General features: G+C 46.2%; 2 protein-coding genes across 27 annotated transcripts; one reads left to right on the forward strand and one right to left on the reverse strand.

The window, feature by feature from the left end:
- Positions 1-1,161: 1,161 nt before the first annotated feature.
- Positions 1,162-14,964, reverse strand: LOC310710746 (elongation factor 1-alpha 1-like). 10 transcript variants are annotated; one of them, XM_083511842.1, is made up of 8 exons: positions 14,831-14,964; positions 10,551-10,714; positions 9,020-9,199; positions 6,540-6,836; positions 5,647-5,797; positions 4,909-5,165; positions 3,247-3,481; positions 1,162-1,486 (listed from the first exon to the last, which is right to left on the reverse strand). In XM_083511842.1, exons 2-8 carry the CDS (start codon positions 10,692-10,694, stop codon positions 1,365-1,367), a joined length of 1,386 nt encoding a protein of 461 aa, XP_083367968.1. In that variant the 5' UTR covers positions 10,695-10,714; positions 14,831-14,964; the 3' UTR covers positions 1,162-1,364. The 10 variants fall into 10 exon arrangements, with proteins under 10 accessions (XP_083367968.1, XP_083367965.1, XP_083367959.1 ...); XM_083511839.1 differs by lacking the exon at positions 14,831-14,964 and adding an exon at positions 14,100-14,195; XM_083511833.1 differs by lacking the exon at positions 14,831-14,964 and adding an exon at positions 14,100-14,140 and having other exon boundaries at positions 10,551-10,754.
- Positions 12,121-22,643, forward strand: LOC310710745 (cyclic GMP-AMP synthase-like). Of its 17 annotated transcripts, none has more exons than XM_083511828.1 (7): positions 12,195-12,211; positions 15,177-15,436; positions 15,833-16,110; positions 17,817-18,048; positions 18,887-19,132; positions 19,918-20,008; positions 21,204-22,643. In XM_083511828.1, exons 2-7 carry the CDS (start codon positions 15,181-15,183, stop codon positions 21,655-21,657), a joined length of 1,557 nt encoding a protein of 518 aa, XP_083367954.1. In that variant the 5' UTR covers positions 12,195-12,211; positions 15,177-15,180; the 3' UTR covers positions 21,658-22,643. The 17 variants fall into 17 exon arrangements, with proteins under 17 accessions (XP_083367945.1, XP_083367954.1, XP_083367953.1 ...); XM_083511827.1 differs by lacking the exon at positions 12,195-12,211 and adding an exon at positions 14,179-14,270 and having other exon boundaries at positions 15,180-15,436; XM_083511826.1 differs by lacking the exon at positions 12,195-12,211 and adding an exon at positions 14,196-14,270.
- The last annotated feature ends 314 nt before the right edge of the window (positions 22,644-22,957 follow it).

A 22,957-nucleotide genomic window follows, 5' to 3' on the forward strand; every position in this document is an offset into this window, starting at 1 on the left:
GATGAGGAAAGAGTGGCCCTCCACATGCTGTTGGGCCCCAGCATCCCCACCCATTAGCCATGCTGGCTGCAGCTGATGTGAGTTGGGAGTCAAAAGAGTATCTAGAGGGCTGTAAATTTCCCCACCTATTTTAAACTGGCAGACATGCCTGACCATTATGCCTGTTTGCAACAAACAGAACAAGCTTTCCACTGCCAGATTTGCAGTGCAACTCTATAAATGTATACTTCAAAATAAGCCCCTTGATTTCAGACATACTTGCTGGTAAATTGATTGTTGTTGCTTTAAGAGGGGATTTTAAAAGAGCCCAGAGTTGTACACCTTGCCCTACGGGGAATAACATTGCACTGGCTTCAGCTGCTCAAACTCAAGATGGCAGACTCAAGGGTGGCACCTGGTAGGATTTGTCAATTTTATTATTTAGGAGAGACCAGATAAGTTTCCTCTTAAACGAGCCTTTGGTGCAAGATGACATCTTTCTGTCCCACCTGTTTTGAGAAATATATTATGCCCTGATGTCCACCTCTCACTCTCCTCAATATTGAAAGATACAAAGACTGGAAAGTAAATACATGGGGCAGAGGGAGGATGGTTTAAACTTTAAAGCTTAAAGCTTGGAAGGGAGAAGACAGCTGGGTTTGAGCCTTATGGAAGAATCACCTTGTACTCTTGCTTATCTTTTTCTGAATATCTTCATTGCTGGAGAGTCCTAGGAGGAAGTCACTGCCTGAGGTCCAGCAATCCTGGTAACTATGCATGGCTGTTCATGTTCTCTCCTTTTTAAAGTATGGCTGGGTACATCTAGGTTAGACCTAGATTGTAGAATCATCCTCTTACCCCCTTCTCCTACAAGCAGAATCCTCAAAGTTGCTAATGCAGTCAAATAACACTAGCATTTGTTTAGTGCTGTAGATGCAGTTTTTAAGAAGTCTCCAATCCTATGCACACTTACCTGGAAGCAAGTTCCATTAAACACAGTGGTCCTTACTTTTGAGTAGACATGCAGGATTGCACTGAGAACCACTACAGTCCTTAAAACTAAGGATTATAAACAGGCCAATATACTCTCTTCCTTCCCTCCACTCGTCTGCAAATTGTACATTTGGATGCAAGTATTATAACCTGGTTATGGATGCTATAACAATGGAGAAACATGGCAAATTAGATGCACATTTTTATTTTTATATATTTAAGGCTTTTAAACCCACCACCCACACAGAGTGTCCAGTTTCCTTCAAGATCCTCTTCCGCTACATGGCAGTGCTCAGCCATCAGTCTAGTTTGAGCGAGGCCGGGCTCCAGTCAGGGATCAGAAAGAGGCTAAGCACCAGCTGTTGATGCTGGGGGGGGGGGCAAGAAGCTGCTCACTTTTTACTGGCCTTTATGGCAGACTTAGTTATTTTAGCTGCCCCACTAGCCTTCTTCTCCACAGACTTAATCACACCCACGGCCACTGTCTGCCTCATGTCCCGAACAGCAAAACGACCTGCCAAAGAGAAGAGAACTCATTAGGGCACAGAAAGTTCAATGCAGTTTCTGGAATCTTTTTACCTATGATCGACAGGTTTAAAGTGCCATGGCTTAACTGCAGTTGCGAAGAGTTTGATATTTGTAGCTCCACTCACAGAATTACCAGTTCCTAGTACAGTGGTACCTCGGGTTAAGAACTTAATTTGTTCTGGAGGTCCATTCTTACCCTGAAACTGTTCTTAACCTGAGATACCACTTTAGCTAATGGGGGCTCCCGCTGCTGCTGCTGCTGCTGCGCCACTGCTGTACAATTTCTGTTCTCATCCTGAAGCAAAGTTCTTAACCCAAGGTACTATTTCTGGGTTAGCGGAGTATGTAACCTGAAGTGTATGTAACCTGAAGCGCCTGTAACCCAAGGTACCACTGTATTCCTTAGGAAGAAGGACTGATTATTAAACTAGTTTTTAAAGCTGTCACATAGATGTAGCTATAAATGGCTGTAGAATGCAAAACCGCAAGCTAGAAGAGTGCACCATTAGCAAGCAGCAGCCTTCCTAAAAGCTAGAAATAAATGCCTAACCAAGATGGGGGTAACCTTTGGTCTGCCAGATGTTGCTGCACTACAACTCCCTTCAGTCCTAGGAAGCATGACCAGGGATTATGGAAGTTGTAGTTCATCAACATCTGGAGGGGCAAAGGTTACCTACTCTTTGCCTAGCCACTCATATCATACAATAGCCACTAATAGGTAGCATGTGGCACATTTAATAGGAGGATACAGTCAAAGATCATACCTCCCTGCCAAGCTTCAAAGGAGGACCTGATTCATCACAACTGACCACAGAATGATTCATTATTTGTTTATTTGGACGATTTATGTGCACTGTTTTCAAGTTCAGCCTACTCAAAACGGCTATTGAAGCAGACAGGAGAGGCCTGAAAAAAGACTCCTAAACAGACCCAGAAGGTCCTACAGAGGCAGTCATTCTTAGCAGAAGAGTACCCTTACATGAGCAACACACATCAAGTACAAACCTACTCCAAACTTCCTGTTATAGCAAACTCTCAAACCACATTCCGCAGCCACTCCCACAATTCAGTCTCACATCCTCAGTCAAGGGCAAGATGTACTGGGTACAGACTTAGCTACCCAAAAATCTAATTTTTCAGTCCATTTTTTAAAAATCCAAGTTGCTAGCCCTCATGGCTGTTGTGGTATGTGCACATGCACAATGCCCCTTAGTGTCAGAGGAAAACAGGAACATAGGATGCTGCCTTACACCACTGGACCATCAAGCTCAGTACCGTCTGCCCTGACAAGCCACAGTTCTCCAGGGTATCAGCCAGTGAGTTTCTCTTCCAACCTTACCTGGAGATGCCTGGGATTGAACCTGTGACCTTCTGCATGCAAAGCAGATGCTCTGCCACTGACCCAATGGCCCTTCCCCAGATCAGGGCCCAGGCATAGCTGAATGATCTGAAAAGGCCCTTGCACAACCTAGACCCTCACCCTTCCACATAATGAGGAAAACCAAAATGATGCCCATTAAAATGGAAGTACGGACACTTTTGCATGATGGTTCCTGAGACCAAGGCAGAAGGGTTTCATCTGTGGTTTTTTGATACATTTGGAAGTCGTTTTTAATCAAGATAGTGGACTGAACCTTTCTAAGCTATACCAATTTCAAAACTGCCCTGATGTTTTAGCTTTTTAGAATTCCTAGCCAATCCCAGATATGAGGCCACGAGTCTCTGATAAATGCGCTGCAAACTTACCAAGAGGTGGGTATTCAGAGAAGCTCTCCACACACATGGGCTTGCCAGGGATCATCTGAACAATGGCCGCATCACCAGTCTTCAGGGATTTGGGGTCATCCTCCAGCTTCTTGCCAGACCTGCGGTCAATCTTCTCCTTCAGCTCAGCAAACTTACAGGAGATATGGGCTGTGTGGCAGTCCAGGACTGGGGCATAGCCTGCTGAGATCTGGCCTGGGTGGTTCAAGATGATCACCTACAACATCAAGGTCAAGGAGGAAGAACATGTAGGACTTCTGAAAACATTTACTCTACCTGTCCAGCAGCCTTTCCCCAACTGGGTGCCCTTCAGATGTTTTGGACTACAACTCCCATCAGCCCTGGGAATATGGGAGATGGCCTTTTCGGTGGCTGCTCCTCAACTATGAAACTCCCTCCCTGGTGAAGCTAGATTGGCACCCTCCTTGCTGTCCTTCTGCTGGCAGGTACATTTTTTTTGCTCCGATAGGCTCTTAGGAATTGACTACTTTTTATGAAAGAGCTGGTGTCGTGCTGTTTTTATTGTAGTTTTTGTAAGATTTTAAATAAATTGTATGTATGTATGTATATAGCTTTTTGTTCTATCAGTGTTTACTTTTTTAATGATTGCTTCCCCCCCCCCTTTTTTGCGGTTCTTATTTTTACTTTTTAAAGTCACCTTGAGTCCTGTTCTATGATGATGTTGCTACACAGCAGAGGTAGGAAACTACCCACTTGACATTGAATGATTGTTCAACTTCAACAGATTCCTCTTGCTGTTATGCAGTATTCCACAAGCTTTGTTTTCTTCTCTAAATGCCATGCCACCCGGGCAACTTCATGTTTCTGACCAGGACAGTTCAGGATTCAGAATACTTGTAATGCAAAGGGCTTGATCTCAGTGGTGACTGGAGCCCATGGGGAATGGCATGGCATTATTATTTACTGTATCAGCCATGTTGATCCTTGATTCTGGCCCTGATTTTAAGGTACTTAACCTGTGCAGACTGGAAATGAGAATTGAGTATCCAATGAAGCCTGGCCTTTTTACACCTGATCTGGGAGGGTGGGGCCTCAGGCTGCTGAGGTGGTATTGAGGAGGGAGTTGTTGCTCTTATTGCTAGGTTGTTGTTGTTTTTGTATTGTTTGCTGTGATTTATGGGAATTGTTCGGTTTCGTTTTGTATTTTTGAATTTACTACTGATGTCTTCTTTTGTTATGTTGTAGTTTTGTATTTTTTCATTATGTAAGCTGCCTTGGGCATGGCTTGAATTGTGGAAAGGCAGCATACGTTTGTTTGTTTGTTTGTTTGTTTGTTTGTTTGTATGATTGACAGGTAGTAAGTTGACCTATGCAGGTGTGGGGAGATAAAGGCCTGGCCCACCAGGCCAAAAAGGTCCCCCATCCCTGCTTTATGGAGTTACAAGGATATGCAACCAAGCATTATGGGAAAGGCTGCAGCTCAATGGAAGAAAATCTGCATACAGAAAGTCCCAGTTCAATCCCCAACAACTCTAGTTAGGGCTGGGAGGGAAACCAGGCCCAAATCATGGAGACCTGCTGCCAGTCAGTGTAGACAATACCAAGCTAAATGGACCAATAAGTGACTAAATATGGAAGCTTCCTCTATCTCCCAAGACCCCTCTGGCCCTGCCCACCCCTCACCTGGGCTGAGAAGCTGCCTGCCTCCATGGGAGGGTCGTTCTTGCTGTCCCCGGCCACGTTCCCACGGCGGATGTCTTTCACCGACACGTTCTTGACGTTGAAGCCCACGTTGTCTCCTGGCAGGGCCTCCGCCAGCGCCTCATGGTGCATTTCCACAGACTTCACCTCTGTGGTGATGTTGGTGGGGGCGAAGGTGACCACCATGCCGGCCTTCAGGAACCCTGTTTCCACCCTGCCCACCGGGACAGTGCCAATGCCTAAGGGTAAAGCAACAGGGTTACCCACTGAGCTGCACAGCTAATGCCTGACAGAGTTACTCCAAGTTCTGCCTCATAGAACAACAGCCGTCCCCAGTCGAGTAGTGAAAAATATGGCCTAGTCAGCCTCAGGCAACCCACTAGGCTTCCATATGTAAAGTAGTACTATTTAACTCTTAAGAATTGGTGGCCGAGTTTGTGTTTCTCCTCTTCCATCCCAGTCTCTTTTCCCTTGTGTGCCATGGCTTTAGGACTGCAACTCTGCAAGCAGGGGCTGCCTTATTTCAGTTGATTCTATGTAAACTGCTCCGGGAGCCTTTTTGGCAGAAATTCAGGCTACAAATGCAGACCAGCAAGAACTTGGAATTCTTCCTGAAAGCTGGAATATTTGCCTGCATTGAATCACTGCACTGTGCATAACTATTGAAGCGCAGGTCAATATCCTTTTACATTATTATCCCACCAGTACTATAATGCATACCACCAATCTTGTAGACATCCTGCAGAGGAAGGCGAAGGGGCTTGTTAACAGGGCGGGAAGGAGGGATAATAGAATCCAGAGCTTCCAGCAAAGTGGTGCCAGAGGCATTGCCTTCCTTCCTGGTGATGCTCCAGCCCTTGAACCAAGGCATCTGCCAACAGAGATGAAGAGCATGTGCAGTTTTCAGCATGCCTGCAAATATTTGTGACAGCCTGAAGTCACATCATGCAATTCTACAACTGGAGACCTTCTACAGCTGGTCTTTGGAAGTGGGCATGTTCTCCTGTCTCTCTCCTGGGAACGTGTTTCCAGTTTTTAGGAGGGGGTAGGAACAAGCTTGGCAAGTTTAAGCTTATTCCCTGGGATCTTCAGGTGGGAGCTTACCAAAGACCTCCTTCATGGGACTCTGGAGAACTACTGCCAATCTATGTTAGCCAAAGTGGGTCAGCTGGGCAAACAGCCTAAATCAGTATGAACGGGGCTATGTGTCTTCTGCAATTCCACTGGATGGTGGAATTCAGCTCACCAAAAGCCTCAACGTTTATTTTCAAAGGAGGGGTAAATGAAGTTTCTAGTTCTTATGACTGCAGAGGTATGCTTGAAAGTGGGCATAAGATGTCTGCTTAAATCTCCAATGCCAGAATAAATGCTTAAGTAAGTTTTTTAGACATGGGATAAAGAAAGGATGAGGTCTTGTGACCCTCCAGATGTTTGACTCCAAGTCCCATCAACCCCAGCATATACAGTCAGGAATGATGGGCGTTGTAGTCCAACAGCATCTGGAGGACCACAGGTTCCTTTGTGCTGGAGAAATACCACTGACCTCATCAATCTAAACTTCCCTACTGAGTAGGTTTGAGGAAAGGGGGAGAAAAATACTGTAGGCTACTCACATTACTGCTGGGCTCCAACATGTTGTCTCCATGCCACCCAGAGATGGGCACAAAGGCCACAGTGGCTGGGTTGTAGCCAATCTTCTTGATGTAGGCACTCACTTCCTTGGAAATCTCCTGGTAGCGCTTGCTGCTGTAAGGAGGTTCTGTGGAGTCCATCTTGTTCACCCCAATGATGAGCTGCTTCACCCCCAAAGTATAGGCCAAAAGGGCATGCTCACGGGTCTGCCCACTCTTGGAGATGCCAGCTTCAAACTCACCCATGCCAGCAGCCACAATCAGCACTGCACAGTCAGCCTGGGGAGACCAAGAGACAGCTCTGGAATACTGTCTGGTGTCTAGGGACTCCCAAGGAGTCAGGGTAGAATCTAGGGCACAGTTAGGGCAAACCAATATGGCAGGCATAAGTCATTTACATTCATCTAGAAACTATTAGTGCCATGAAATGGGATACAAATCTCTAATGGAGTTTCAAGAGCCCTCAGCAAACTATAACCCATGAGGCTGCGTTAGGGCAAAGGTTTGATTTCCAGACTTTTTATCATTTTGGTAGCCCACCTCTGCACACGTTCCAGCTTGCCAATATACCATATTTTTCGCCCAATAGGACGCACTGGCCCATAGGACGCACCTAGTTTTTTGGGGGGGAAATAAAGAAAAAAATTTTATTTTCCCCCCAGGTGCGGGGCTGGAAGAACCAGGTCGGGGAACAGCGGGAAGGCGCGCTCCCCCTCCCCGCTGTCCCCCAAGCTTGTGGGGCTGGCAGTGGGGAGAAGTACGCTTCTCCCCATCGCCAGCCTCCAAAGCAGGTCGGGGAATAGCGGGATGGCGGCGCTCCGCCTCCCCGCTGTCCCCCGAGCTTCTGGGGCTGGCGATGGGGAGAAGTGCCCTTCTCCCCACCGCCAGCCTCCAAAGCAGGTCTCCGCAAGAGGTGGGAGAGCTTTGGGGTGCAGGCAGCTCTCCCACGGCTAGCGGACAGCTTCCTGAAGCCTGGAGAGTGAGAGGGGTCAGTGCGCACCGACCCCTCTCGCTCTCCAGGCTTCAGCGAAAGCCTGCATTCACCCCATAGGACCCACACACATTTCCCCTTCATTTTTGGAGGGGAAAAAGTGCGTCCTATAGGGCGAAAAATACGGTACTTCTCAAACTGTGGCACCCAGAACTGGCCACAGTACTCCAGATACGGTTTGACCAAGCCTGAATAGAGTGGAACTATTAGAAGAGTGACTAGTGGGGTGCCACAGGGTTCTGTCTTGGGCCCGGTCTTATTCAACATCTTTATCAACGACTTGGATGATGGACTCAAGGGCATCCTGATCAAATTTGCAGATGACACCAAACTGGGAGGGGTGGCTAACACCCCAGAGGACAGGATCACACTTCAAAACGACCTTGACAGATTAGAAAACTGGGCCAAAACAAACAAGATGAACTTTAACAGGGAGAAATGTAAAGTATTGCACTTGGGCAAAAAAAATGAGAGGCACAAATACAAGATGGGGGACACCTGACTTGAGAGCAGTACATGTGAAAAGGATCTAGGAGTCTTGGTTGACCACAAACTTGACATGAGCCAACAGTGTGACGCGGCAGCTAAAAAAGCCAATGCAATTCTGGGCTGCATCAATAGGAGTATAGCATCTAGATCAAGGGAAGTAATAGTGCCACTGTATTCTGCTCTGGTCAGACCTCACCTGGAGTACTGTGTCCAGTTCTGGGCACCACAGTTCAAGAAGGACACTGACAAACTGGAACGTGTCCAGAGGAGGGCATCCAAAATGGTCAAAGGCCTGGAAACGATGCCTTATGAGGAATGGCTAAGGGAGCTGGGCATGTTTAGCCTGGAGAAGAGGAGGTTAAGGGGTGATATGATAGCCATGTTCAAATATATAAAAGGATGTCACATAGAGGAGGGAGAAAGGTTGTTTTCTGCTGCTCCAGAGAAGCGGACACAGAGCAATGGATCCAAACTACAAGAAAGAAGATTCCACCTAAACATTAGGAAGAACTTCCTGACAGTAAGAGCTGTTCGACAGTGGAATTTGCTGCCAAGGAGTGTGGTGGAGTCTCCTCCTTTGGAGGTCTTTAAGCAGAGGCTTGACAGCCATATGTCAGGAGTGCTCTGATGGTGTTTCCTGCTTGGCAGGGGGTTGGACTCAATGGCCCTTGTGGTCTATTCCAACTCAATGATTCTATGATTCTATTACTTCCCTTGATTGAGACACTATACTTCTGTTAATGCAGCCTGATTAACTTTTTTTGCTGCTGCATCACACGGTTGACTCATGTTAGGCTTGTGTGGTCTACTGACAAGCCAGATTCCCGCCCCCCCATCTTTTTTTTGTGCAGCTGGTTCTTCTGCCTTTTCTTAAAAAAGGTAAGTTACATTTTCCTTTGCATTTTTTTGTAAAGAAAAAAGAAGCAGCCATAACTAATGGCACACGTTTCCTCTCCAGGGGAGTGGAAGACAGCAACCTTACCTGAGAGGTCCCAGTGATCATGTTCTTTATGAAGTCCCTGTGGCCGGGAGCGTCGATGATGGTAATGTAGAATTTGCTGGTTTCAAACTTCCACAGGGAGATGTCGATGGTGATCCCTCGCTCACGCTCAGCTTTCAGCTTGTCCAGCACCCAGGCATATTTGAAAGAGCCTTTTCCCATCTGCAAGGAAGGAAGAAAACTACTTTTAGAAACCAAACTATACATGATGCAAAATGCATCATCGGGAAGCCCAACTTTGTTTGTTTTGTAATTACAGTGGTACCTCGGGTTAAGAACTTAATTCATTCTGGAGGTCTGTTCTTAACCTGAAACTGTTCTTAACCTGAAGCACCACTTTAGCTAATGGGGCCTCCTGCTGGTCGCCACTTGATTTCTGTTCTTATCCTGAAACAAAGTTCTTAACCCAAGGTAATATTTCTGGGTTAGCGGAGTCTGTAACCTGAAGCGTATGTAACCTGAAGCATATGTAACCCGAGGTACCACTGTAGTTGCATACATGGATGGCAATGGGAGGGAGCTATAATTAGGACTGCAGTGCAGCACATGGGAAGATTTAAACTTTTCATTCTCTACCACATTCCTTATTAAAATGACTTACCTACTCATTGCTGTAAGAGCTGTTTCTTTCTGGAATTAATAGCATGCGAGGGGGATTTTCAAAACGATTGTAACAGGGGTAGAAAGGGTTAACTCTTCTCCATGGTCATATACCAACAATAATAGCCTCTTAAATGAATTTAAATGCAGTGGTACCTCAGGTTACATACGCTTCAGGTTACAGACTCTGCTAACCCAGAAATAATACCTCAGGTCAAGAACTTTGCATCAGGATGAGAACAGAAATCGTGCTCCGGCGGCGCAGCAGCAGGAGGAGGCCCCATTAGCTAAAGTGGTGCTTCAGGTTAAGAACAGTTTCAGGTTAAGTATGGACCTCCGGAACGAATTAAGTTCTTAACCCGAGGTACCACTGTAGTTAACAATAGTTTGTTAAAACAAAACAAATCCCTGGTGTGCTTGCTACTAGGCATTTAACATCTAAGCTAGCTTTCTCCTGAATCTTGTGCAGTTGCAGGAGGTAGATGTAGCTGTGAGTGAGAGAGAGTTAATATATTGCTACCAGCCACCCTAAACTCTGCCAAGCGGTAGGCAAGATTTCAGGGGTCTTGGAACTTAACTGGGGTTTGTGTTCCTTTGGAATGAGGCATGGCAGAGCCTGTAGTGTCTTTAAGATATATAGTTTTATTTACACATACATACACACACCTTAGCCTTGAAGATGGAGGCTACATTCAGTTAAGTCAGCATCTTAAAAAAATAAAAATAAATGCATACTATTTCCAAAACACTCCAGTGGGGTGAGAAGAGGACAGACACGGGGAGATAGGATTCCTGGAGCAGCCAGTGGCTCAAAGCTACCCCAAGATCCTAGTTGTGCAAGCACAGTCAAGAAAGCAGGAATACCTAGAGGCACTGCCTTTCATTCTAGGCCTGAGCCCTAGCATGAACTCACCTCAGCTGCCTCCTTCTCAAATTTCTCTATGGTACGCTTGTCTATGCCTCCACACTTGTAGATGAGGTGGCCTGTGGTGGTCGACTTGCCAGAGTCCACATGCCCAATAACCACTATGTTGATGTGGGTCTTCTCTTTGCCCATGGTGACGAGGCTGAGGGAGCCTGTAAGGATTGGAAGCAAGAGGACAAAGCCCAGATGTACCTGGAAGAGGGGGGGAAAGTCTACAAACATGGTTCAAACTGCAGCTACACAACAACATTTGCAGGCGCCAGCTGCAAAAAAAGGACTCTGGAGTCCAAATTATGCCTCCAAATTTAACATCAAAGTTTTTCTACTATGCCTGCATGCTTCCCCCCAGCAATTTTTTTTTTTGGGGGGGGGCTGGTAAGTAGAAGACAGTGGCCCCAATCAGAGCTTGCTAATTTAAGATGCCCATGCCCATCTGATTTGGCAAAAAACCCTATCCAGGCTTGAATTCTAGTGCATGCACCAAAGTTACTGGAGTGAGACCCATTTAGACTGCTGTAAAGATGTGCAGTGAACACACAAACACACACACACACACACACACACAGCCAAGACAAAGCCTTGGATCAGAGAAAAGACCAGAAGGGAACAGAATAAGCAGGATGGGCAGAGACCCCCACCAGCAACTGGCACCTTCACTGGTCCAGTTTGACAGCCCTATATTCTGCATTATGGATTCAGAAGTAATTCCTATTCAGAAATCCTATCCAGTTCAATGGGCATAAAGTAGGTGGGTTATGAGGCTACAATTTTAAGAACTAGGGAGTAAAGCCTATTTAGCACAGTAAATATGTACAGTATAGGATTGCAATGTTTAACCCCAAAGAAATTCACCCAAATAGTCACAGTTGAGGTGGGCAGGGGGCCAGATAGGGCAGGTCTCCTGCACCTTTAACAGGTATGTAGAATTGAGAATCTCTCCTCCGCAGGTGTGCCTGGGATGACAAGCAGCTAAATTCGCTTCCCCACACAGATATTAAAGGCACAGGAGCACAGCCCCTTCGTCCAGCCACCCTAGTCGCAATTTCCCGAATTGAGCCCTAAATGCACGTTTCCGAGTACTCCTCACCTCTCCCGACCCGAAAACCAAACGCCCCCTAACCGAAACCGAAGCGACTTCGAAGTCAAAGCAGACCAGAGTCCCTTCACCTTGCTAAGATCAGCGGGGGAGACACACACACACCCCGGCCAAGCATCGGTTTTATCGAGGGTCTTTGAAAAGAAACACACACACCCTTTCCAGCCTGCGTGTAAACGGATCAATTCGAATGAACCTCGTAAAAGACACCCAACCCTTTCCACGAGCAGGTGCCAGCCTCGGCACTTGCAGAAGGGAGCCCCCCATCTTTGCAACGCACAAGTCACTCGCGAATAAAACGGGTTGAGAAATCCCGCCGTCCTCCCGTTCAAACCCCGCGTCACCTTTCTCCACGTGTGAATCCCAAAGGCCCAATATGCACGCAGTGCTTTGGTCCGCGGCTTTTAAGTCCTCAAAGGCGGGGCGGAATTTGGGCCCAAAATCCCTCCCCCCACCCCCCACCGCTTCTTTTCAGCCATCACAATGGATTGATGGGAGGGCTGGGTTGACATGAAACAGAACTTTTTAAAGGTGGAGGGACCAAACGAGAGAAGTAAGGTGACACTGGTGTCTCACTTTACTTCGGAATTTGATTTTTTTTACAAACTCTTACTTTCCTGGAACATTGAGGGCTAGAGAGTTAAAATGATAAAATGAGACATTCCCTTCAGTTTTAGCGGTGGATCTGTTTCTCTACAGGGAAAAGGGTGCTATATGCGGCCACAATGCAGTGCAAAAACACTTTTTTTGAGACAGTGGCAAGGCCAGAGCTCCAACTCTCATCCGATCTAGCTGGCATAGGCAAGGGTCAGGGATGATGGGAGTTGTAGTGCAGCAATATTTAGAGGGCCACAGGTTGCCCAGCTCTACAGTAAACCTGCATGAGTTCATGCTGCTTCTGCTAGACCAGGGGTGTGTGGTTTGAATATTAACATAACTCTAGACAGATTTCTAGTGCAGAATTTATATATATATTGGGGGGAACGCTTCTCATTGGATTCTTCCATTTTATCTGCAAACAGAATACAGTGGTACCTCGAGTTACATACGCTTCAGGTTACATACGCTTCAGGTTACAGACTCCGCTAACCCAGAAATATTACCTCGGGTTAAGAACTTTGCTTCAGGATGAGAACAGAAATCATGCTTTGGCGGCGCAGCGGCAGCAGGAGACCCCATTAGCTAAAGTGGTGCTTCAGGTTAAGAACAGTTTCAGGTTAAGTACGGACCTCCGGAACGAATTAAGTACTTAACCCAAGGTACCACTGTATATTTATTTTTGATGGATGAGTCTCAATTTCCAGTCTGAAGAAATGCTCCACAGAATGTAAAGCAATTTCCCATTGCTTAGGCTGTATAATACATTCAAATTCCTTAATTTACACATCTTGTAAGATCCATTAAGTTTGTATGAACAAAGGCTACAGGTTCAACTTTCTTTAAGGATCCAGCTATTTCCTCCAATGATTTAGGAGATGTCACTCATTGTCCCTTTTAATCTAACACCCAGGACCCGAGGTTTGACTAGCCACACCCATTTGTTATAGATGAGAACCAATAATTGATCAGTTTCCAGTGGAGTAGCTTTGTGGCACTTTAAAGCCTCACAAATTTATTATGAACAGTTCACAAAAACTAATGCCATAATGAATTTGTTGGACTTTGAGGTCCCACAAAACTCATTGTTAGCTTTGCTAGACTGGTTAGTCACTCTTCCTGCAGAAAAATAATTAGGAAATGAACACTTTATCCTGAGTTCACACACACAGACACACCCCTTGCTCTTTAGGCAAAAAAGCTCTCAGAATAACATAACATGTGAAGTAAAAGGAATTGAGAGGGAGGAGGAGAAGCAAGTTCAAAGACAAATTATTCAACTTACAGAGCGCAGTTCATAACATAGTTCAAAGACAGGTTTGGTGTAGCTGAGCATACATATGTTTACTCAGAAGCAAGCTTAGTCTGCATTTAATGGGCTTTACTCCCAAGTAAGTTTATTTTATTTCTGTATCAAAATATTTAGAGACCCCACTTTAATAAAAATACATAAATAAGGTATGCAGCATACAAAACAAGATAAAACATCAAACATTAAAAACTTCCTATGAAAAACTAGCTCCAGTAAACTCGGTGGCAAAGGATTGCTAAGAGGTTTAGCTATCTATATGGAAACCATCTAAAAATGTTCTCACTAAAGACCAACTAAGAAGACATGAATGAATCAACAAGCTTTCGAGTTTATCATAATTATTTATCAACAAAGAAAAATGTTGGGTTTTGGTTTTTTTGCAGAGATACAACATAGTATTTCTGGGCATGATGAAAAAGCATCTGATGAGATGAGCTCTTGTCCACGAAAACTTATACCACTGCAAGGCTGAAGCCCTGAACCCATTTACTTAAACGTGAACCAAACTAGTTCATTTTGTAAATGGGCTAACATGGAGCAGAATCAGTTCCTTTGGGGACATGTTGAACTTGAAATAGTTCCTTTTTAAAATGAACTTTCCAAGCTCCAAGCAGCCCTCCTGTCTGATCAGGAATGTTTGCTCCCTAACATTCTGAGGGGTTTGGGTTTGACCGTTGGGAGTGGGCAGTTGGTGATCTCTGGGGTAAGTAAGGCTCCTTAGGAAACTCTGTGGGGTTGGGGAATTGCAAAGGCAGGTCCCTACTAGTGAATATAGGCTAGGGGGATTTAAATATAGTAAAAACAAAGAAGCCCAACGTCCAGATCAACTTCCCTACAAACCAAGAGTAAGTTCATTTAACATGAAACAGCTCCATCTTTATATTTGCTAGCCTTTTAGTGTCTCTTCACTTACTTATCAACCATTATTTCAGTAATTTTATTGATATCTACTATGCTTTTATGCTCCACACACTTGTTGGTCTGTTTATATACTACAGTGGTACCTTGGGTTAAGCACTTAATTCGTTCCAGAGATCCGTTCTTAACCTGAAACTGTTCTTAACCTGAAGCACCACTTTAGCTAATGGGGTCTCCTGCTGCTGCCGTGCCGCCGGAGCACAATTTCTGTTCTCATCCTGAAGCAAAGTTCTTAACCTGAAGCACTATTTCTGGGTTAGGGGAGTCTGTAACCTGAAGTGTATGTAACCTGAGGTACCGCTGTATTCTCTTTTGTATGCTCGATGTTATTGCAGGAAAACTCACTTTTAAAAAGTCTGTCCTCGTCTCGTTCCTCTCACACCAGTCTCCCTGCCAGGCCTGCCAAATGTGCTGCTACTCCAACCACAGACTAAGCAAAATATTTCCTTAGCACCCACCCTTGCTGCTGGATGTGAGATTCCTCAGGTAGTTTTAGAGCAGCCTGCCCCAAGGTATTTTGGACTACAGCTCCCATCACCCTCAACCTTTCACTGTGATGGCTGGGGCTGTTGGGAGTTGGAGTCTAACACATCTGGAGGGCATCTGGTTGGGGAAGACTGGCTGCTAATCTTTCAACATGGCTTCCAGAGCGGTCTGTGAAACTAGGCCCGGTTCTCATTCCCATTCTCAGCAGCATGCCTGTCAGGAATGGCGAGAAGATGGAGAAGAGGTCTCAGAGTAAGAACAGAGGGAGGACATGCACAGAGACCAGCGATAGGGAGGTGCCTGGCTACAAAACCCCATTGCTATCAGCAGCAGAGTCCAAAGAGCCTGCAGATGGGAATCTGCAAAGTCCCAAGGTGCCCCAAATCCCTCAAACTGTGGAGCATCCTGGGACACCAGCCCCCTGGTCCAGACGGAGGCCAGACAGGCTCAAGCAGGAGCCGGCAGGTAGGTTATTATCTTGCTTATTTTATGCTCATTTTACTGCTGGTGCCACTTTTGTACTAAACATTTTAGATCAGCCTTCTTTGACCTAGTTCCCTCCAGATGTTTTGGACTACAACTCCCAACAGCTCCAGCCAGCACAAGGATATTGACTCCGGTCTTCCCTTCCCAATGTGTATATTTGTAAAACATGCACAAAACCTCCAGATATTACAAATACACCATTAATCTCACAATAAAACTAATTTCATGTGGCAGCTGTTCCTGGAACTCCCCACTACCTTGGGAAGTGTGGAATGTAGTAGTAGTAGTAGTAGTAGTAGTAGTAATAATAATAATAATAAAACCTTAGCAAGTGAACTAAATACAACTATGATCCGAAATGTTTTTTTGTTCTAGCAGGTGATGGGTGGGTGTCCAAAGATGCAGAGGCTTTGTCTGCAGTGGCTGTGGGAGGCAGAGAAGGAAACCACCAAACCCTGCAGGCAGAGAGCAACACACTGGTTCAAAAGAAGGCAAAGCCTCTGCCCCTGAAGGAGCCAGACAGAGCCCAGGCAGCAGATGTGCTTGAGAACTTCCTCAGTCATTTTCTCACCTATCTGCATGATTGCCCAGACAGGCCTTACTTCAGGGACACCAGGGAACTCGTTCCAGGCAGCAGCTATGAGTATGAAAAGGTAATGTATAACGAATGCCAGGTAAGCAGCTTTATCCAAACCTGGGCAACCTCTCAGTTGTTGTTGGGATTCAATCCCCAACATTCCTAGACAGCTTGGCCAGTGGTCAAGGATGATGGAAGCTGAAGTCCAGCAACATCAGGGGACCCAAGTTGTAGAATAGGGCTGGGGAATCTGTGGTCCACCAGATGTTGCTGGACTCCAGTTGCCATCAGACTCAGCCAGGTGACCAATGATCAGGGATGATGGGAGTTGTAGTTCAGCAACATCTGGGGTACCAAAAGTTCTCCACTCCTAGTAGAAATAGTTAAACACCCCTTATCTCAGAGCTGTCGCTCTGATCAAAACTGAGGACGTCTCCGCCCCATAAAACTTCAGGAGATCAAGCCTCCTGCACCTTGCCTAACTGGGCTCTGAGGAGGAAAGTTCAAAAATCACACCTAAGCAGCAAACTCACCATTTGGCCTCAGGTGAGCTGCAGGCTCTCTCAGCCTCAGTCTGAACCCATCTGCTCCATGGGGATTCAAATTGCAGGCAACAATCCACCACAGAGTTTCACTTGCCTAAGCCCATTAGAACCAGTGGGTATTGGACCATATGAAGATTGTAATAGCAGTGTAACATAATGGCTGTAGATCAAACCACACCTAATGGACTTTTAATTTAAGCAATGGGAGGGAACCCTGTGGGTGCTACAGAAGGCCCCTGTGGGTGCCTGTGCACCTGCAGGCCCCACATCAGTGACCCCTGTGCTGTAATAAATGCTTACTACTGCTACTTTCTGGTTGTTGTTGTTGTTTAGTTGTTTAGTTGTGTCCGACTCTTTGTGACCCCATGGACCAGAGCACGCCAGGCACTCCTGTCCTCCACTGCCTCCCGCAGTTTGGTCAAACTCAAGCTAGTAGCTTCGAGAACACTATACAACCATCGCGTCCTCTGTCGTCCCCTTCTCCTTGTGCCCTCCATCTTTCCCAACATCAGGGTCTTTTCCAGGGAGTCTTCTCTTCTCATGAGGTGGCCAAAGTATTGGAGCCTCAGCTTCACGATCTGTCCTTCCAGTGAGCACTCAGGGCTGATTTCCTTAAGAATGGATGCGTTTGATCTTCTTGCAGTCCATGGGACTCTCAAGAGTCTTCTCCAGCACCATAATTCAAAAGCATCAAGTCTTTGGTGATCAGCCTTCTTTATGGTCCAGCTCTCACTTCCATACATCACTACTGGGAAAACCATGGCTTTAACTATACAGACCTTTGTTGGCAAGGTGATGTCTCTGCTTTTTTAAGATGCTGTCTAGACTTTCTGGTACTAAAATCTAGACTTTCTGCCTAGACTTTCTGGTACTAAAATCCAAAAAGCCAATATAATGCTGGTGAAGCATAACAGTTATCTAAATCAGGCCATTTGCACTCAAGGAGTAAATCTTCAAGGAATAATTAATCTCAAGGAAGCTGCCATCTGTCTCCTTACTGCTCTGCTGCTGCAACCGCCACTAACCTGCCCCACCCCCTGCGATGCAATTGGGCACACCTCCCATAATCTCAAACCACGGATCATACTGGCTGAGGCTGATGGGAACTGAAGTCCAAAAACAGCTAGAAGGGAAGACCTCAGAGTCAGTGTGACAGGTGAGGCAAGGTTGGTTCTGTGCCTCAAGCCCTCTCCTTCCTTCCCTGTTGTCTTCAACGATGCTGTTGGTTTGCCTGCAGGTCTTGCATCCGGGCGAGTTTGAGGTGATGCTAAGCATCCTTGTCCCACAGGACGTCCAGTACACTGAAGTGGAGGGCTATGGCGGCCTCTTTTACACCCTGGCTTTCTTGAGAAAGTCTCGCAGCTTCCCAGCAACGTTCCTTCTAGAGGATGGGAAGACCATCTCCCCACGGAACATCATGGAGGAATTCCGGAAACACGTCGACCAGTTTCTTAAAGTTTCTTATTCAGGTGTGGCCAATCAGAGATTTGGGGTGAGGGTAGGAGGAAAGGATGAATAGCCAACACCGGAGTGGGGGGTTGTTTACAGACCTGAACCACTTCATACTGCACCCAGGCACCACACATTCCTGGGAGGCTTGTAAACATTGCCAGCCACAGCTTGCTGAACTATGCAGGCATCCCAAGCAACTCCCTAGGATGCCTGGGATACCCAACACACATTAAAAGCATATGACTTCCCCCCAAAGAATCCTGTGAACTGTAGTTTCCACCTCACAGAGTTATAATCACCAGCAAACCCATTTTCTGTAAACTGCTTAGAGATTTAAAAAGGTAAAGGGGTAAAGGGACCCCTGACCATTAGGTCCAGTCGCGGACGACTCTGGGGTTGCGGCGCTCATCTCGCTTTACTGGCCGAGGGAGCCGGCGTACAGCTTCCAGGTCATGTGGCCAGCATGACTAAGCCGCTTCTGGTGAACCAGACCAGCACACGGAAACGCCGTTTACCTTCCCGCTGCAGCGGTACCTATTTATCTACTTGCACTTGATGTGCCTGCGAACGGCTAGGTGGGCAGGAGCAGGGATCGAGCAACGGGAGCTCACCCCGGATTTGAACTGCCAACCTTCTGATCAGCAAGTCCTAGGCTCTGTGGTTTAACCCACAGCGCCACCCGCGTTTAAATTAAGTGGTTTATAAATCCTGCTAAATAAATTCATAAATTTGCTGCACACATGTACACCTGGAGGTGTACTGCATTTTTGGCTTGCATTTTTTGCTAGCGTTGCAGGCTGTTTGGCCCCCTGAGCTGTCTCAGTTGTTCACCTAGCTGTCCATCTGGTCTTTCAGTGCCTTTTCCAGGTTGGCAGATGAGGCTGGAGAAGAAGAAGTCAAACTGTCCAGCAGTTCAGCTTGTAATGCTGGACAACCAAGGCGCCAAGTTCATGTCCTTGAACCTCGTCCCTGCTCTGGAGATGACTGGCCAGTGGCCATGCATGAAGAAGGCGAAGGAGCTGATGAAGGGGAAAGAACTGCTTCACTTGATGAGGGTGTTTTATTTCATAGCTGAACAATCCCCCGGGAGGCACAACAAAGGTAACATACCCCTCTTACCTCTGTCAGCCAACCTGGTGCCATCAAAGGGTTGTTAGGGGTAAATTTCAGGCTGGAAATAGAGGCAAAGGTTCCAGTTTCCCAGCAAACTCTTCCAATACGTAGGCTCAGCTAATGTTTCACCTAGATTCCCACTTACACACGAACACACGTGCCCATTAAGGATTTTATTTTTGTAGAAAATAACTAAACATGTCAGCAAAGCATGAAACTTTTTGAATTTTCCCCATATATGGTAAATCTGGATTGTGTGGATGCTGTGAAAAATGTGCATGCATTTGAGCATTGATCCCATGCAACAAGCCCCCACCTGGGAGTAGGCCTGGTCTGTGTTTAGCCCAGCTGATCTTGGATTCCGCTGGGCAGAAATTGGGGGCAAGACAGCCAAGGAAGGGGCTAGGTGCAAGGAGGAATGCAGCAGCCATGGGAGCCAACTCCAGGGGACTGAGGTCCCTATGCCCCCCCAAAAAAATATATTTCAGGGCCCCCCCCCATTGATGGGCATTGCCATTCAAATGGTATGTGTGCACCACGTCTAATGATTGAGGGCAGGGCTTACCTGGGACCCCACAATATTCAAGTTGGCACCCCTCCTCCACATCCTGCATAATTTAATCCACCTCTTTCATATAACATGTCTCCTGCCCCTATTTTTTTAAAAAAGCTGTACACCACCAAACGTTTCCTTGTAAGGACGTGTCTCCAGCTCCTTGATAATATTGATTACTGACACAAAGTGGTGCATGTCTATGTCCTGTATATTTCAGAGACCTGGAGAATTTCATTCTCTCATGTTGAAAAAGAGATTTTGAACCTCAACAGCAGGTCCCAATCGTATCACAAGACGAAGTGCTGCAGGTATGTGTGCCTGGCAACATTGTTAGGGTTTGTGATTAATGAGGGCAGCACTTAGTTTCTGACATAGGCACTGGGGGGGGGCATTGTGTATGCATGACTTCACGCACATGATACCCCTGCCAACCCGGCCAGGCCAGCTCAGACCGCCACCCCCTTCCCCTGCCAGCCGTCTTGCCTGTGTGAAAGGGGTGTGCGGGACAAAGATGTATCGCCCTGCTACGTCCCTGGCAATCCTCAAAAGGATGTGGCAGGGTGAAGCATCTTTATCCTGGTGCATCCTTTTCAGGATCGCTGTGGATTTTGGGAGGGAGCTGCCCCCTTCTTGAAAATATTGAGGGGCTGCCCCCTGCCCCCTCAGTAGATGGCATCCCTGGCTTCCGAAATGAGATGGGCAGCTGTACCAGCATTCCACAAATGGGGAGCCACTGCAGAAAAGGCCTGTTCTCCTGTTGCCACCTACTGGTGGAGTGGGCACACAAAGAAGCCTCTGTTCCTCTGTCTCAGCCTCCTCCCTCATGTCATCCTCCTGTTCCCCCCCTCCTTATATGTCTCAGCCTGACGTTCCATTTCTGAGCTCACAGAAGACTTAAGACTCATAACAGAAAGCCTGCTCTTTGGCAGGTGTCTTGGCTGAGATATTGCAGTGCAGAAAGGAGTGTTTGACCAGGAGTGGCAATGTTTGGCATGGAGTGCCTTTGTGAACAGAAAGCTTACCTGCTGCATGTAGGGATGAGTGCTTCTTTTGTGTGTGTGTGTGTGTGTGTGTGTGTGTGAGAGAGAGAGAGAGAGAGAGAGAGAGAGAGAGAGAGACTGTTCCCTGCTGTTGGGTTACAAGAGAGTTAGAGCAATATAGTGTACAGACAAGTTCCAAGGCATAGTAGTCATATATTAGTAAAGGGAAGAGCAATTGCTCCGCCATCACTTTCTCCACCACCTTGCCCACCAAAGTTTTCTCTTTTCCATAGTTCCCCTCAGCAGATACCCTCCATGTATGCTCTTGTGTGGATGACGTACTGTATGGCCAGAGAGATATACCTCATGCCACAAGCCCTATCGTCAAGTGACTACCCAAGTTTCAGAAATGATAACCATAGTTCATTGTATACAGAGAGATGGGGGGTGGACATTGTTTGGGGAAAAGCTCTAAGAAAAGATCTGAATGAGTCAGGCTAATGACTGGGGGGGTCTGTTCTAGGAAAGACTGCTTGAAGATGCTGGAGGACCTTGTGAATGCTCTCAAGATGGAATACCCTCAAATGTTGGGTCATCTGAGTTCCTACCACAGTCGGACGTCCTTCCTGCACACCCTGTGGGAGTGGAAGGCCGATAAAGACTGGAAGCCTTCTGAAGTCCCTCAGTGTTTTGAGAGGGTCTTGACCAATTTCATCCACCAGGTGGCCACTGCTCACCTGACCCACTTCTTCCTACCCAAATGCAACCTGTTTGGGGCAAAGTTCTTCCCGCCCACAAAGCTGAAATTCTTATGGGCGCAGCTGAAGGAGAAGGAAGGAACTATGAAGTCGTTCACTGTGTCCCGCAAGAGACGCTGTTCTGCCCTGATTGTAAATCCTGATATGACTTGGCCTCTCATGATTACCCTTGGCCTGATAGTTCTAGTATCAGTTGTTCTCCCACAAACTGAATCTTAAAAATGTAGGGTTATCAGCTTCCACTGTTTGGTTTCTGAACTGAGAGAAAATGTGTTATAGGATATCTTTGTTAATGGCCAGTCATAGTCATCTCATCCTGACCCAGCTAGCAACATTTTGATGTATTCCACAGCAGTACTTTAGAGGCAGTGTTTTACAGGATGGAATTTGTGTGGGAAATGTGTCACTGGGCTGGAAAATCCACATGGAGTTTTGGTTAAGACAAGAAATCTGTGAGCAGGATAGCAGATGATTGTCAGCTCCTCCTCTTGGTCCTTCTTGCAAAATCTGTGGGGATCTTTCTCTTGCACATTTTTCGCATGGAAGGGTGTTTGTTTGTTTGTTTGTTTGTTTGTTTGTTTGTTTGTTTGTTTGTTTGTTTTGCATCTCAAGCACTCCTGACTTTCATCAGAGATAGATTATATGGTAACAGTGGTAGCACATGCAATGATCCTCGATATTCCTGTTACGCATTTATCCCTTGATGATTTGACCATATGAGGAAGACAAAATATGCGAGTATACGGTGAAATAATATACCAGAGGAATGTAAATAGATGGCCTTATTCCTAGTATAAATTTGGCATTCAACCTTTCCCAATCTGGTGCCCTCCAGATGTTTGGACTGCAACACAATCCCATTAGTCCCAGGCAACACAGGCATGTTTCCATCAGCCTCAGCATTATGCTTGCCAGGGCTGATGGGAGTTATAGTCTAAAACATCTACAGGGCATCAGGTTGGGGAAGGAAGGCTAGTACAGTATCACCACCTTTTGCTTGCCTGGGTATTACTTCAGCTAGAAATGGGCTGCCTAGTTTGGTTTGGAGAGATCTCCGAGTTAATGAGTGAGATGAAAATAGTTTGTGTTTCATTTCCTTCCTCATTGTTTTTTTTTATTGGTGAGCTGTGTTGGTCTTCTGATGGATGGACCTTGTTTATTTCAAAACCAGAGAAAAATATAATAAATAGATTTCCTAAAGTTTATTTATGTGTTTGTCTTATTTATTACCTTTTTATCTGGCACAAGCACATCCAAGAAGCTTCACGGTGGAGTGGAGATTTGAACCCAAGTCTCTTTGGTCTTAGTCTCAGTGTACCACACCGGCTGTCTGTTCCCTCACTGCACACCTAAAATTCCTCGAGGGGGAGAATGCCTATTAAATCAGAGGATGCTGCAGCTAGAATGCTGACAAGACACCTGCTTATTTCAGCTTAGTACTCCAATACTGCATCCTCTTAATTGGCTTCTCAGAGTTCCCTGTGAAACAGCATTTTTAAATCTCTATGAAAATTGTAGC

The sequence above is a fragment of the Podarcis liolepis genome (assembly GCF_965112155.1).
Source record: "Podarcis liolepis genome assembly, chromosome: 7".
In the NCBI taxonomy this organism is placed as follows: Eukaryota; Metazoa; Chordata; class Lepidosauria; order Squamata; family Lacertidae; genus Podarcis; species Podarcis liolepis.